The sequence below is a fragment of the Ahaetulla prasina genome, chromosome 1 (genome assembly GCF_028640845.1).
Source record: "Ahaetulla prasina isolate Xishuangbanna chromosome 1, ASM2864084v1, whole genome shotgun sequence".
Classification (NCBI taxonomy): domain Eukaryota; kingdom Metazoa; phylum Chordata; class Lepidosauria; order Squamata; family Colubridae; genus Ahaetulla; species Ahaetulla prasina.
Genome location: NC_080539.1, coordinates 199,144,483 through 199,157,931, shown reverse-complemented (window position 1 = coordinate 199,157,931; position 13,449 = coordinate 199,144,483). Strand labels below are relative to the sequence as shown.

The 13,449-nt window shown below is 37.5% G+C and overlaps 1 protein-coding gene across 1 annotated transcript; it reads left to right on the top strand.

Annotated features, from left to right (window-relative positions):
- The first annotated feature begins 121 nt into the window (after nucleotides 1-121).
- NDUFB3 (NADH:ubiquinone oxidoreductase subunit B3) lies at nucleotides 122-8,402 on the top strand. The gene is made up of 3 exons (XM_058187509.1): nucleotides 122-256; nucleotides 5,315-5,440; nucleotides 8,158-8,402. Exons 2-3 carry the CDS (start codon nucleotides 5,319-5,321, stop codon nucleotides 8,312-8,314), a joined length of 279 nt encoding a protein of 92 aa, XP_058043492.1. The 5' UTR covers nucleotides 122-256; nucleotides 5,315-5,318; the 3' UTR covers nucleotides 8,315-8,402.
- Nucleotides 8,403-13,449: the final 5,047 nt, after the last annotated feature.

Here is a 13,449-nt window from a genome sequence, read left to right as displayed (position 1 = left end):
CCGATTGCGCGCGCCCGTGGGAAAACACGTGCGGGGGGAGGGGGGAAGGACGGAAAGAGGTCTTACGGCCGGCTGGGAATCGCCGGTCGGAGTCCGCGCGAAGGGGGCGGAGTCAAGTAAAAGGCGGAAAGAACTTTCCTACGGAACCTCCTCAAGCGGTTTCGTTGTTCCGGGTAGATTAGCGGCATCGAACCGTTCCAGTTTCCGTTTCCGCTTTGATTTCTTGACATTGTGAAGAAGGCTCGCTGAATATCAGGTATGGGCTATTTTGGATGCGGGTCCCTTTCTCTTCCCAATCCCAAATTTCCGTCTTTAATTTCCATAAATACCTGCTTCTGTTAGGAAAAAAGATTTCATCGAAGAGGCGAGGGTCATGGATATATAATACATGACGTCTTTGAAGCAGTGGGTAACTACACTTTCTTCTTGAATGGCCACTGACTATATCGTTAAAAACAAACAGATTATACTATAGGCCTGTTGCGCTTTTAATAAACCGATTTTCCAGGTTGAGCAAGCAGACTGATAGATAAGACTCCACCGGATAAGCCTTGCAGGAAAGGCAAGGTAATATTGCTCTGTAATTCATGTACTGGAGCATAAAGTTATACATATTAACATTTAGAAATTGTATACAAGTATGCATCTAAGATAAATTTATATTGACAAATGTAGCAGTGGTTACAGTGGAATTGTTTTAAATGCGGTTTTCAATTCAGGATTTGTTGACTTAATATCTCTTAAATGGTAATGAAAATAGACACTTCAGTTGGCATTGGAAACAAGTATGCTCTACAGGAACATCCATTAGTGAATTCAAAGATTCAGGAACGCTTTTTTAAATCACAAAATTGGGTGATGAGAAGAAATTGCACTGCTGTGATACATCATAAGCTTTAAGCTTTGCATACCAATGACAGTGGTCCAACCATTGTGATGCAATAATAGCTGAAGATGACAACTACAAAGCCTGAGATCAGACAAAACACTATGCAAGTGCTTTCAACATCCATGGTGGAGGAATGGGTGGCATGACATTGGTTACCATATAAGAAAACAGGAAAAATGGAGAAAAGATGGTTCCAAAGGTAATTCAGTGAAAGGGCATGGGAAGAATGTTTCATTTTCTATCTCCTTCCTGTAGTAGCCACTTTAAAAACAACTCATGTGTCAAAGATTGTTTGTGACAGACAGAATAACAGAGTTGGAAGGGACCTGGACATCCTCTAGTCCAACCCCTTGTTCAAATAGGAAACCCTGTAACATTTCAGACAAATGTTGTCCAATCTCTTCTTAAAATCTTTCAACATTGAATCACCCTCAACTTCTTGAGGCAAGTCATTCCACTGATTAATTGTTCTGTTAGGAAATTTCTCTTTAGTTTTAGGTTTGTTCTCTCCTTGATTAGTTTCCATCCATTGCTTCTTGTCCTGCCTTCAGGTGCCACTTCTTTGTGGCAGCCTCTTAGATATTAGAATACTCCTGTCATGTGACAGTCCTTCTTGTCATTAAACTTTTCATTACACATAACCAATTCCTGTAGCTGTTCTTCATGTGTTTTAGCTTCCAGTCCTCTAATCATCTTTATTGCTCTTCTCTGCATTTTGCTCTTTGTTGCTCTTCTTTGTTGCACTTTTTCTAGAGTCTTAACATCTTTTTTATATCATGGCGACCAAAACTGGATGCAATATTCCAGGTGTGGTCTTAATAAAGCTTTATAAGGTGGTATTAACACTGTGTGATCTTGATTTTATACTTGCTAATGCAGCCTAGGACTGTGTTATTTTTTTTGTCAGCTACAGCACACTGCTGGCTCATATTCAAGTGATTGTCCACTAGGACTTCAATATCCCTCTCTCGGTTACTACTTTTCAGCTATGTATCATCTATTCTATACCTGATCATTTGGTTTTTCTTGCCTAAATGTAGAACTTTCCTTTTCTCACAGTGAATTTTATTTTTGTTAGATAGGGCCCAGTGTTCAAGTCTGTCAAGATCCTTCTGTATCTTGAGCTTATCTTCTGGAGTGTTGCCTGTTCCTGTCAGCTTGGTGTCATCTGCAAATTTGATGAGTTCCCCTTCTATCCCCTCATCCAAATAATTGATGAAGATATTGAAGATATTGACCCACCTTGGATACCCTACTGCATACTCCATGTAGATGCAGTTCCATTAAAGACTACATGTCGAATGCAGTTGGTCAGCCAGGTGCATTTGGTAGTGATGCTGTCTAACCCATATTTTAATAAAGTAGTAGATTGTGGTCTACTTTATCAAATAGCTTACTGAAGTCTAAGTAAATTATATTTACAGCATTTCTCTGGTCCTCTAATTTTGTCACATTGTCAAAGAATGCAGTTTCTCTGGCATGATCTGTTTTTGACAAACCCATTGTTGGCTTTTGGTTATCATTTTGTTTGTTCACAGATTCATTGCTTGATTATCCTTTCCAGAATCTTCCCAGGTATTGATGTCAGACTGATAGGTTTGTCATTTTCTGGATCCAATTTTTTTCCTTTTTTGAAGAGGGGAACTACATCAACTCTCTTCCAGTCAACTAGTAGTGTCTAGTTGACTGGAATCAACTAGATTCAAAGATAGAGCACCCATCTCAACTTAGTGCTCTATCTTTGAAAGTCAGAGGTTCCGAGATCACATCTACCAGTTCCTTCAGAATGTTGGGGTTCTGAAAGAGAGAGAGAAGAGGGGAAATAATGAAAAGCATTTTTTAATCTTTCTAGAGTTCCTGAGATAAATTCCTGGTTGCTCGAACTTCTCAGTTTTGACATATGCCACATTTTGAGGATAAGAAATTGCAAGCATATTAAATTGCTGTTTTAAAAGCCTATGCTAATTTCACATACTGATTTTTCATGTTTAAAACAGACATTTCACTCACAATAAGATTCCTTACATAGTGGTACGTGGAGAAGATTTGTTCAGCTATAAAGCTGAATTTTATTGCTTATAATGTAACTTAATTAATGATTTAAAGTCACCTTTATAATCTGGATGTTTCAGGAGCCATTTTAGATTCCTCTTATATTTAATCTTACAGTAGTTGCATCATTTTTTTATTTTTCTTGTTTTATCTTAATGTAGAATTTGTTTAATAATTTTTATTTCACTTTATAGTGATTCTTATCATAAAATTGTATAAAATTCTGGTCAGTAACTTTAATTTTGATTGATTGATTGATTGTCTTGGAGGAAAGTGTTTTCCAAAACCAAAAACTATTTATATAATTGATGCAATTTTTTTTCAGTGAAAAAGACAGTTGGACCTCAGACAAATTAATCAGATGATGTGAATAAAAAAATTATGCCTGCCAAAGAGATAGAGACAGAAATAACAGTACTTTGCCTGGCCACTTACTGGAGGCTATTAAGTGAATTAAATTGCATATAGCTAGTGCAAATAGAACACAACTTTTACTCCTTAGGGTAAAATAAAAATATGTCAATTGTCAATATTTCTGACACGTTGTTAGAAGTTCCTTACTGTTATAACTACAACAGATAATTATAATTATTTTAATGTGGCATGGCAGTTTTTCTGGACCACAGGAAATTAGGCAGTATATTTCCCATGTACATAATAGAAAATTTTGATTTTCAATAGAAGAGAATATATGTAGCTCAGGTTTGAACTGTGGAGTCCTTGGTACTGTCTAAGTTTGGTTGTCTGTTTGCATACATTTCATTATCTGTACTAGTGAATGTGGGGGTTGTGCCTTGTTTATATAGAGTAGCTTTCCCTGACAGTTTTGATGGAGGTATAGCTTTCTCCTTGGAGTTCCTTGATAAGAATATTATTTTCTGCTTGATAATTTGTCTGGTGTTAATCCCTGTTTGTCTGGGTGTTGGCTGCTGGAGATGATATGTTGTGGTCTTTTTGTGATTCCTTGCTTTTTTATTACAATTTTTGTTTATTTAACTATCTGTCATCTACCTATCTATTGAATTTATTTGCCACCCATCTCATATCTAATGACTCTGAGCGGCTTAAAATATTTACATGTGTATAAATATGCCAAGTAAATTTAAGATCAAAATGCCCAGAATCATGGACCTCATCAACTTCTCCCATACTACCTACTTTCAATTTGATGGACAAATATATCAACAAACCAGAAGAACATCCATGGGATCATCATAATCATAGCAGAGGCTGTAATACAGCATCTAGAAATCCTAGCATTCCTAGGCATTCAACAAAAATATGAATTCAGAGTGTAGATGACATTTTTATTATCATAATGAAAAAGAACAACTAGAGAGGTCAACATAAAACAATCAATATCTTCAAAGGAAGTATATTCATAGGGAAGAAGGAAACATACTTCCCTTCCTGAATATCCTCATCAACAAAGGAAAAAATAGCAAATTAGAAGGAACCTACACTAAACAAGTATTCCATTATCAAAGTAACAACCCCACCTATCACAAGAGAAACTGTACAAGAACACTGTTAAGATAAGACACCTAGAAAATTCAAAAAAGGAAACCTGTACAATATCTTCCAAGAAAATAGATATCCACACAACTTTATCAAAAAGTGTGTGACCAACCCACTGTAGCACAACCCAATGCAAGCTATGGAAATGATAACTATACCATACATCAAAACAAGCAATATATTACAACTACATGCCATAACTACAGCACACAAACTAACTAAAATCCTCTGCAATATCTTAACTAAACCAAAATAACAGTAGCCCAAGAAAAAAGAAAACCAGAAATCATCTACAACATGGAGTGTAGTAACTGTAGCAGCCACCATACAGAGCACATTCATAAACATCAACCAGCAGTCATAAAACATGATGAAAACTCCTTAATCTTATAGATTCAACCACAGTTTCAAGTGGGAAACAGTGAGCATTGAAAAATGCCTGGAAGTTAGGTAATTCAGACAAATCAGCCATCAACAGTCACATAGAAATAAACCATGTTAACACACTATACAAACAAGACAACAAAAAAACCAGACATATAGCCAGCACCCAGATAAACAGGGACAAAACACCAGACAAACATTCAAGCAGTAAAGAACAACCTAATCAAGGGACTACCAAGGTGAAAAGCATATCCCTTCTAATACTAGCAGGGCAAGCTGCTATAAACAGGGAGCAAACCTCATACTCACGTGCACTCATTACCCAACTTACCTAGTTGGGTAATGAACGATTTGCAAGCAAACAACTAAGCTGAAAGAGCACCAAGAATTCCACAATATTGATTTTGCAATATTCCAAATGAACAAGCACTGTACATTTTGTGAGTTTTATTTTTACGAATCGTTTCTCAGGATTATGGGCCATGGTCATGGGAACAGTGAGCTTCCTGATTACCGGCAATGGAAAATAGAAGGTACCCCCTTGCAAAATGTCCAGGAAAGGTTGGCTAAACTTGGTCTCAAGGATCCATGGCTTCGGTAAGAGTTGGTATATATGTAATCCTTGATTTGTTCAAGTCAATCACAAAACACATTTTACGAAACGGAACAAAAATAAAGTTCTTATTCTAGAGAAGTCATTAAGCATTTTGTTTTCCAAGCATTTTTGTCCTATATTTGGAAATACAAAAGTCTACAAAACTAGATTGACTCTTGAAATTTTAGAATAGAAATGTAAAAGCTGATAATTAAGATTTATAAGGATATTCTTGCACAAGAGAACTTGATTTCCCTATATGAAGTTGAATATTTCCCTATATGAAGTCGAATCAGTTCTTCAGAAAATTCGCATCCTTAAATTTAAAAAGTTTCTTTAAAATTGTACAGTGCATACTTTGAATATCTAATTTGAATTTTTTTTTTTTTTTTTTTTTGTTTACATTTATACCCCGCCCTTCTCCGAAGACTCAGGGCGGCTTACAGTGTATAAGGCAATAGTCTCATTCTATTTTGTATATTTTTTACAAAGTCAACTTATTGCCCCCCCAACAATCTGGGTCCTCATTTTACCTACCTTATAAAGGATGGAAGGCTGAGTCAACCTTGGGCCGGGCTCGAACCTGCAGTAATTGCAGGCTACTGTGTTCTTAATAACAGGCTTTACCAGCGTGAGCTAAACCGGCCCTTTAAATGGATAATATATTTTCTAGCAGTCTTAGCAAAACAAAATTTATGTTGAATTCAAATTGGTTTTAAATGGTTTTCTGACATATACACTGCACATTATTTTGCAAGCTTTTGTACTTGTTAATACTATTAGATTTTTTTTATTGGAACTTTAGTTTTCAGGGTTTTTTTCATTGTTATCTTTATGAAATGTGACTCAGGTGCAGATGACACCATGTGCTCTTCAAAAGCATTTGATTTTGAATGTAGATACTTTTATTTATACACATGAACTTTCAGGACAGTACAGATAGTCCGCAACTTACAACCACAATTGGAACCAGAATTTCCATTACTAAGCAAGGGGGTTGTTAAGTGAGTCATGCCCAGTATTTATGACTTTATTTGCCATGGTAGTTAAATTACTGCAACTGTTAGGTGAATTATGCGGTTGTTAAGTGAATCTGGCTTTCCCCATTGTCTTTGCTTGTCAGAAGCTGGCTGGGAAGGTCATATATGATGATCATATGACCCCGATGGCACAACCATCATAAATAAATGCCAGTTACCAGCACCCAAATTTTGATCACATGACCATAGGGAAGCTGCAATGGTTGTGTGAGAACCTCTTATAAGTCATTTTTTTCAGTGCCATTGTAACTTGGAACAATGATTAAACAAATGGTTATAAGTCATGTACTGACTGTATGTCTTTCATAATTAATGAAGCACTCATTTGAAAGGAAGCAATAGTGATTTGAAGATAAGAATTTTAGTTGTTGCCTAATTATAAGTGATGATTTTATAAATCCCATTTCTTATGCAACTCTGTTGGGTTCTGTGAAGATTAATTTTGAACTGAAAATGTTTGGAGTGAATCTCTAGGAAAGGAGTAAATTGAAAGATAATCATTGTAGCTTCAAAACATGGGGGTTTTTTTGGTAGCTGCCTCATTAAACAGCTCCATTAACTGGATTGGTGATTACAGCATGAAGTACCGTATATACTCGAGTATAAGCCGAGTTTTTCAGCACGTTTTTTGTGCTGAAAAACGTCCCCTCGGCTTATACTCGGGTCTATACGGCTTATACTCGAGTTTTTTTTTTTTTTAAGCCCCTCGGCTTATACTCGAGTATATACGGCTTATACTCGAGTTTTTTTTTCTTTCTTTTTTTCACATTTTACCGGCGCAAACTTGGCGGGCTTTTGCATTAGCGCGGGGAAGCCCTGCCGGTGCAGTGAGAGGGCGGGGCGGGGGAGCCGCCAGCCTTCTCAGCTGAGGGAGGGAGGGTTTCCCCAACCGGTAGGTGCCTCATTTCCCACCCTCGGCTTATACTCGAGTCCCCAGTTTACCCCAGTTTTTGGGGTAAAATTGGGGACCTCGGCTTATACTCGGATCGGCTTATATTCGAGTATATACGGTAATGGAAAATTATATGAAGGTTTCTGAATATAGCTATGAGGATTCTGATTAGAGGCCCCAAGCTATAAATAGTAGCATCAAGTGTTAGAAAACATGTGGTTAAGTGGTAAAGTCAACAGGCTAGAAACTAGGAGATGGTGGGTTCTAGTCCTGCCTTAGACATGAAAAATTAGCTAGATGACTTTGGCCCAGTCACTCTTTCAGCCCAGCTCACCTCACAGGGTTGTTATTGGGAGTAAAATAGGAGGAGGTAATATTAAGTATGTTTGTGCCTTGAGTTATGTATAAAATAATAAAGAGGGAATAGAAATTAAATAAATAAAAAACAAGCGATCGTTCTTAGAGGAAAAATAGGAATATAGTTTTTCTTTGAACATACTTTATTTTAAGACGAAAAGCTCTTTGGGGCAATTCTTCCTCTCTCATCTGTCAGCACATACTCCATGCCACGTTTTCCCAGGAAACAATAAACATCTGGAGAGGCCTTTTGTGACTAAGTGATGATAAATCCAGAGAGAAGAAGGGTATATCAAATTCCAATAATTTACTCAATTTTTAGGTATACTTAATTCTGTATTGAAAATATTATATGTAAGTTAAACTGTGGGCTAAAAGGTAAAGTTGCAAAATTGTGTAATTTTTCCTCTTATGTCTGTTCTTTCTCTAGCAATGAAGCATGGAGATTCTCAGGTGGCTTTGCAAAACCACCCACTTTCCTGGACGCACTCACCAAAGGATTCAAATGGGGGTTTGCTGCCTTTGTTGTGGCACTTGCAGTTGAATATACATTTTTCCCCCCAGAAAAAAATAAGGGACATCACTGAAGATTTGTTTGTGTCTTCTAGATCCTGAGTCCATTGTATAGTCTGACGTTTCATGGAGTGGAGCACATTAAAGCTCCCCAAAGAAGAACGTATCTGTAGTCTTTCTTTCAATCACAATTATGGGGAGAAATGTGGATATACATCAGAGCATTATACATTATTGCTTAAACAGAATTGAAAGGCTGCCATTTGTTTATTTTTGTCCTAATATTTTTCTGTTCTGTTAGGACAGCTAGGAGAGCACCCATAAGTCTAATTAATTAATTAAACATGATTCCCATGCATCATCCCCTCATCCCTTTTTCCAAATGGATATGATAACTGTTAATAAGATTTGCATTTGTATCATATTCTTTTTTCTCTCCACACATTTAGAGTGAAATATATGGATGTTGCTAAATCCATCTTCCCTCAGTTTTATCCCGTTAATACCACTATGAAGTAAGTTAGATCGAGAGAGAGCCATTTGATCTAGACCGGGGGTGTCAAACTTGAGGCGTCACGTCATCACATGACATGACTTTTTCCCCTTCGCTTAACTAGGGTGGGCGTGCCCAAGTTTGACACCCCTGATCTAGACCAAATGTATGGTTTAAATACTGACATGTTAATTCACGAATCCAGCACAATAAGATCTACCTGTAGCTAAGCAACCTCTATAGATATGGGCCAGGTAGCTGGAGTACAGTCAAAATGGATCCAATTAATTGGTTTGAAAAGAATGAAAATTCTCACTGTGAGCCTCTCAGGGTTACATTTTAGCTGGCTCCCTCCAGAATCTTGGTTGCATAGATGAATCCCTGTTCTGCATCAAATTTCAAATGGACCTCGCTATATCATAACATCCTTCTAAACCTACTGTTCTGTTTCCCTTCCCCCAATACTCCCAGCAAAGAGTCCGTCAGAGGCCTTCCTTTTTTCCTTTTATTTACATAGATACATGTCCTGGCCACGTCTACCCATGGGCCTGCCAAGTTTCTGGAGATAACGAGGAAATTATAGATAAGGCCAGAATTACTCACGAATATATTCTTCCCTCCATTGAAACAGTTAGCTCGCGCCAATTCATTAGCTCGCGCCAACTCATTACTTTGTCCAAGACAAAAAACCAGGAAGTCCCGCCTCCTATTTATAGTCTCTGCAGATGTCACTGCATGACAATTATGACTTGGCTTTGTCCCAACTCTTCCGCTGCTGCGCACGGCAATCACGTCTACGTAATCTTGCATCACTCCAAAACTGTTCTTGGGGCGTTGCCAAATCAGCAGGAGGCTCCATGGAATCAGGCTGTGCCGGCCCCTCCTCCTCCCTTTGAGTGGGTGCCAGGGAGGGAAAGGGCTCAAGAGAAGCAGGGCTGGCCAGGTCTTCTCCCTCACTTTCTGAATCATCCGAGTCCAGGAGTCCGGGTCCAGGAACCTGGGTCACAACACCTACTTATATTCCAGTTGACAACTCGTCCGTCATCACTCTCTCTCCCTTGGAAACCAACAGCCAGATTTGGCATTGAGAGAGTAAAGAGGAAGTTTAGGAGCACAGCTCAGGCTATCTCCATATTCAACAGTACAGTTGGACATTGACAAATTGGCAGTCAATGTTGTGAGATACTGCCTTTAAGAACCATGGCCACCCTCAGAACCAATTCTGTCCAGACTATCGGTGCTATAGGTTATCAAATAGGTTTTTGATAAGTCCAAAATAATACACTACCAGTAATAAGTATTTTAAATAATAGCCAACAGTCATGGCATTCAAGACAATCAAACTTCTTTGGTACCCAATAGTTACACAGGGGTAACTATGGGGAAATGTATGTTCTCAGTGGCAGAGACAAAACAGTTCAAAGAAGTGTAAGATGAATTGAATGGTATAGCTATGGAAAGAGCATCAAAATAAAACTAAAAGATACAAATTCAAATCCACCATAGCAAAGGACAAGAGTTTAGCTTTGTTACTACAGTGAAATTGCAATTAAGAAATATAATGTGCATATTCTCAGATACGTTAGGTGGAACACCTGAACAAGTTGTGGGGTTCAGCTTAATTTTGGAAAATAAAATAATGTGGAAAATAAAATAATGTGATTTTTGATTGAGAAGGGAGAGAAAAAGAGTGGGAGAAAAAAGTATTTGTTGGATTGGTATGATAAAAGATGGCTTAGCTTCTTTTGGAAAACAAAAATGGGAAGAGACACAGTATTTGCCCAACTAAGCAGGAATTGATTTTCTTCTCTTCTGACTTCACCGAGTGGTAGAAGAGCATTTTTATAATTTGGGTGAGTAAGAGATTTAGGAAATTATTTATTTATTGAATTTAATAGTGAGATGCTGCCAATCTCACTATTAAGGCAATGCATAAATTGCTGTAAAAAAATTCAAAACCAAATGCTCATTATAGGATTTGGAAAATCATCAATATTGTATCAGACAGGAAAACATATGCTTTTTATTTTGTCTTCCTAGGCTGAGGAGGGAGGCAAAAAAAGCTAGCAGATTGTTTAGCATGAATGTTACTAACACAAGTATTCTAACAGCCCAACAGTGACACCAATATAATGAAATGTGTTGTGAGATCAGAGCACAGTGTCTATCCATTATATTTGCATCACATTGTATTAAACAACAAGAAGAAGCAGAATTTACAACATAGCACACAAACGTTCAATTATTGCAACATAAGACTGGGTTTATCAAAAGTAACAGGACAAACATGAACTGGTAATTTCAGTTTGTACCAAAGCAGGGGTGAAATGCTCCCGGATCGGACCGGATCGCACAATCCGGTAGTGATGGCGGCTGCTGGTTCGAAGGACCGGTAGCAAAAATCTCTGGCCCCGCCCCCCTGCCTCTGCTGAGCCGCACCATCTGCAGAGGTGTTTTTTTTTTACTTTTAAAAGCCGGTTTTGTTTCAGCTGAAACAGGCCTTTAAAAGTAAAAAAAAAGCCTTTGAGGATCCTGCCCCTCAGTTGAGATCTGCAGAGACTTTAAACTTAAAAAAAAATAATTAAAGTCTTCTCTGGCGATCTCACCTGAGTTCCTCATCAGCAGAACCTTACTTGTACTCTTACTTGTAGAAAACATGTTTTCTACAAGTACAAGTGGAGATTCTAAGGCACTTACCTGATTACTGATGAATGCATGGCCACAGCCTGAAAGCAGTTTGTTTCAGCCAGACAGAATCAATCACTCAGCTAATCTATTTCCTCAGTGATCAACTGGCTGGCTTTGCTGGCTGAGGAACTCTGGGATTTGAATTCCACAATAAAATAAAATAATAAAATAAAATATTTGTGCAGCTTTCTGAGATTTGGTGTGTTTCTGTAGTGTTTTACTCTAACTACACAAACACACAAAATCTCAGAAAGCTGTATGTGGCATATTGTGTGTGTGTTGTGTGTGTAAAGTGTGAAAGTTGGTTTTTGAGCTTTTGTGGCTGTATGAAGTGTGAAGTGCAGCTGCTTTTACATTGTGTGTGAGTCAGTTGTGTTGTGTGTGTGTAAAGTGTGAAAGTTGGTTTTTGAGCTTTTTGTGGCTATGTGAAGTGTGAAGTGCAGCTGCTTTTACATTGTGTCTGAGTCAGTTGTGTTGTGTTGTATGTGTGTAAAGTGTGAAAGTTGGTTTTTGGTACCTCTTATTGTTTTTTTAGACTTTGTTTATTATTTTTATTATTTATTGTTATTGGCCACACCCACCCAGCCATCTGACCACCAAACCACGCCCACCAATTAAGCCATGCTCGCAGAACAATAGGGAAAATTTTTAGATTTCACCCTTTAGATTTCACCCTTAAGTTTTAATTGCTTTCTTTACATTTATCATCAGAGAAATTGTCTCTGAATTTATTTTATTTTATTAAATTAAACTTTAAAAAACCTTTAACCTTTGTCTTAAAAAAGAAGATTCAAACCAACATTGATCTTACTTGAGGACTACTTGCCTTCAAGCCATGTCTGCTGATTGAAGATTACATTTTCTGTAATCAGAAAATGGGATCATAGTGGGGGATGGAGAAAATGCTGGAAGATGTCCACATTTCTGGTGGGAGTCTGTTACTCGAGTTTTAATCATTAAAAAGATTCCTTAGTTTTTTTCCCAAACTTAAAGTTTTCCTTTCAACTCTAGGCTTCTTTTACCTAACACGTGAAAATTTCCTGATACTTAACCTTTGTTGCTGAGACATGGGCATCGCCGCAGTAAAACTCTTTAGGTCAAAGTTGTCCCATCCTACTGTCATTCATTTGTATGGCTAACTAGGATTACAATGGGGTAACTGCAACAGAGAAAGTCAGGTTGCTGCTAAGAATATTTTCCACTGAAAAGTATAATTTGTTTCTACTAGGGCTATACTGTGATTGATCAATATTTTATCAGCATGATCAATTTCCAATGCTTGAATTTTTTATTATTTTGGAAGAATCAAGGATGAGGAGGGCAGAGACAGGACAAACAGGAAACATGGGAAGGGTAACGAAAATGCATAGTTATGGGGGGGAAATATAGTATGAAATTAAATACAAAAACATTGATCAATAAAAGAAAAATATAAATGGTTGCAGTCTCTAACCTACTTGCCTTTTGCAAAGCCATTTGGATCAATTGTTCCCAAGGGCCCTTGGTGCAACTGATGAATCTGCTTTTGATAGTTTTGTTCCTGTTACTCTGTAAAGCATTTTGAGTCATTTGAAATATGACAAAGAAATGTTTGTAGAAAAAAATAAAAGTTGGATGTGGAGATATCCATAATACTGTTCATGGCTAATAAGGTTAATGGCTTTTCCTCCAGGTAAGAATGAAGATTATTAAAAATATCTACTTATTTGTCAGAAGGAATTGCCATTTAATGCAAATATCCTTCCCTTAGAAGTGTCATTATCTTGCTAAAATTCACACTCTTAACATGAAATAATGTTGGAACAGCTTTATTGAAAAAGTCATTCTTAGATCTTTGGCCTCCTAGCCTTAACCAAAATACAGATAGTCCCACTTACAGAAAAGGAGACGTATATGCCAGTCCTCAAAATTGCAGTAGTAGTAATCCTACAATTGTGTTTAAATTTGGATCCTTGGCAATTGGTGCATATGAAGGCGAATATACGTGAGCCAGGATAATGTTGCAGGAACCAAGCTGGGTCGGTCACA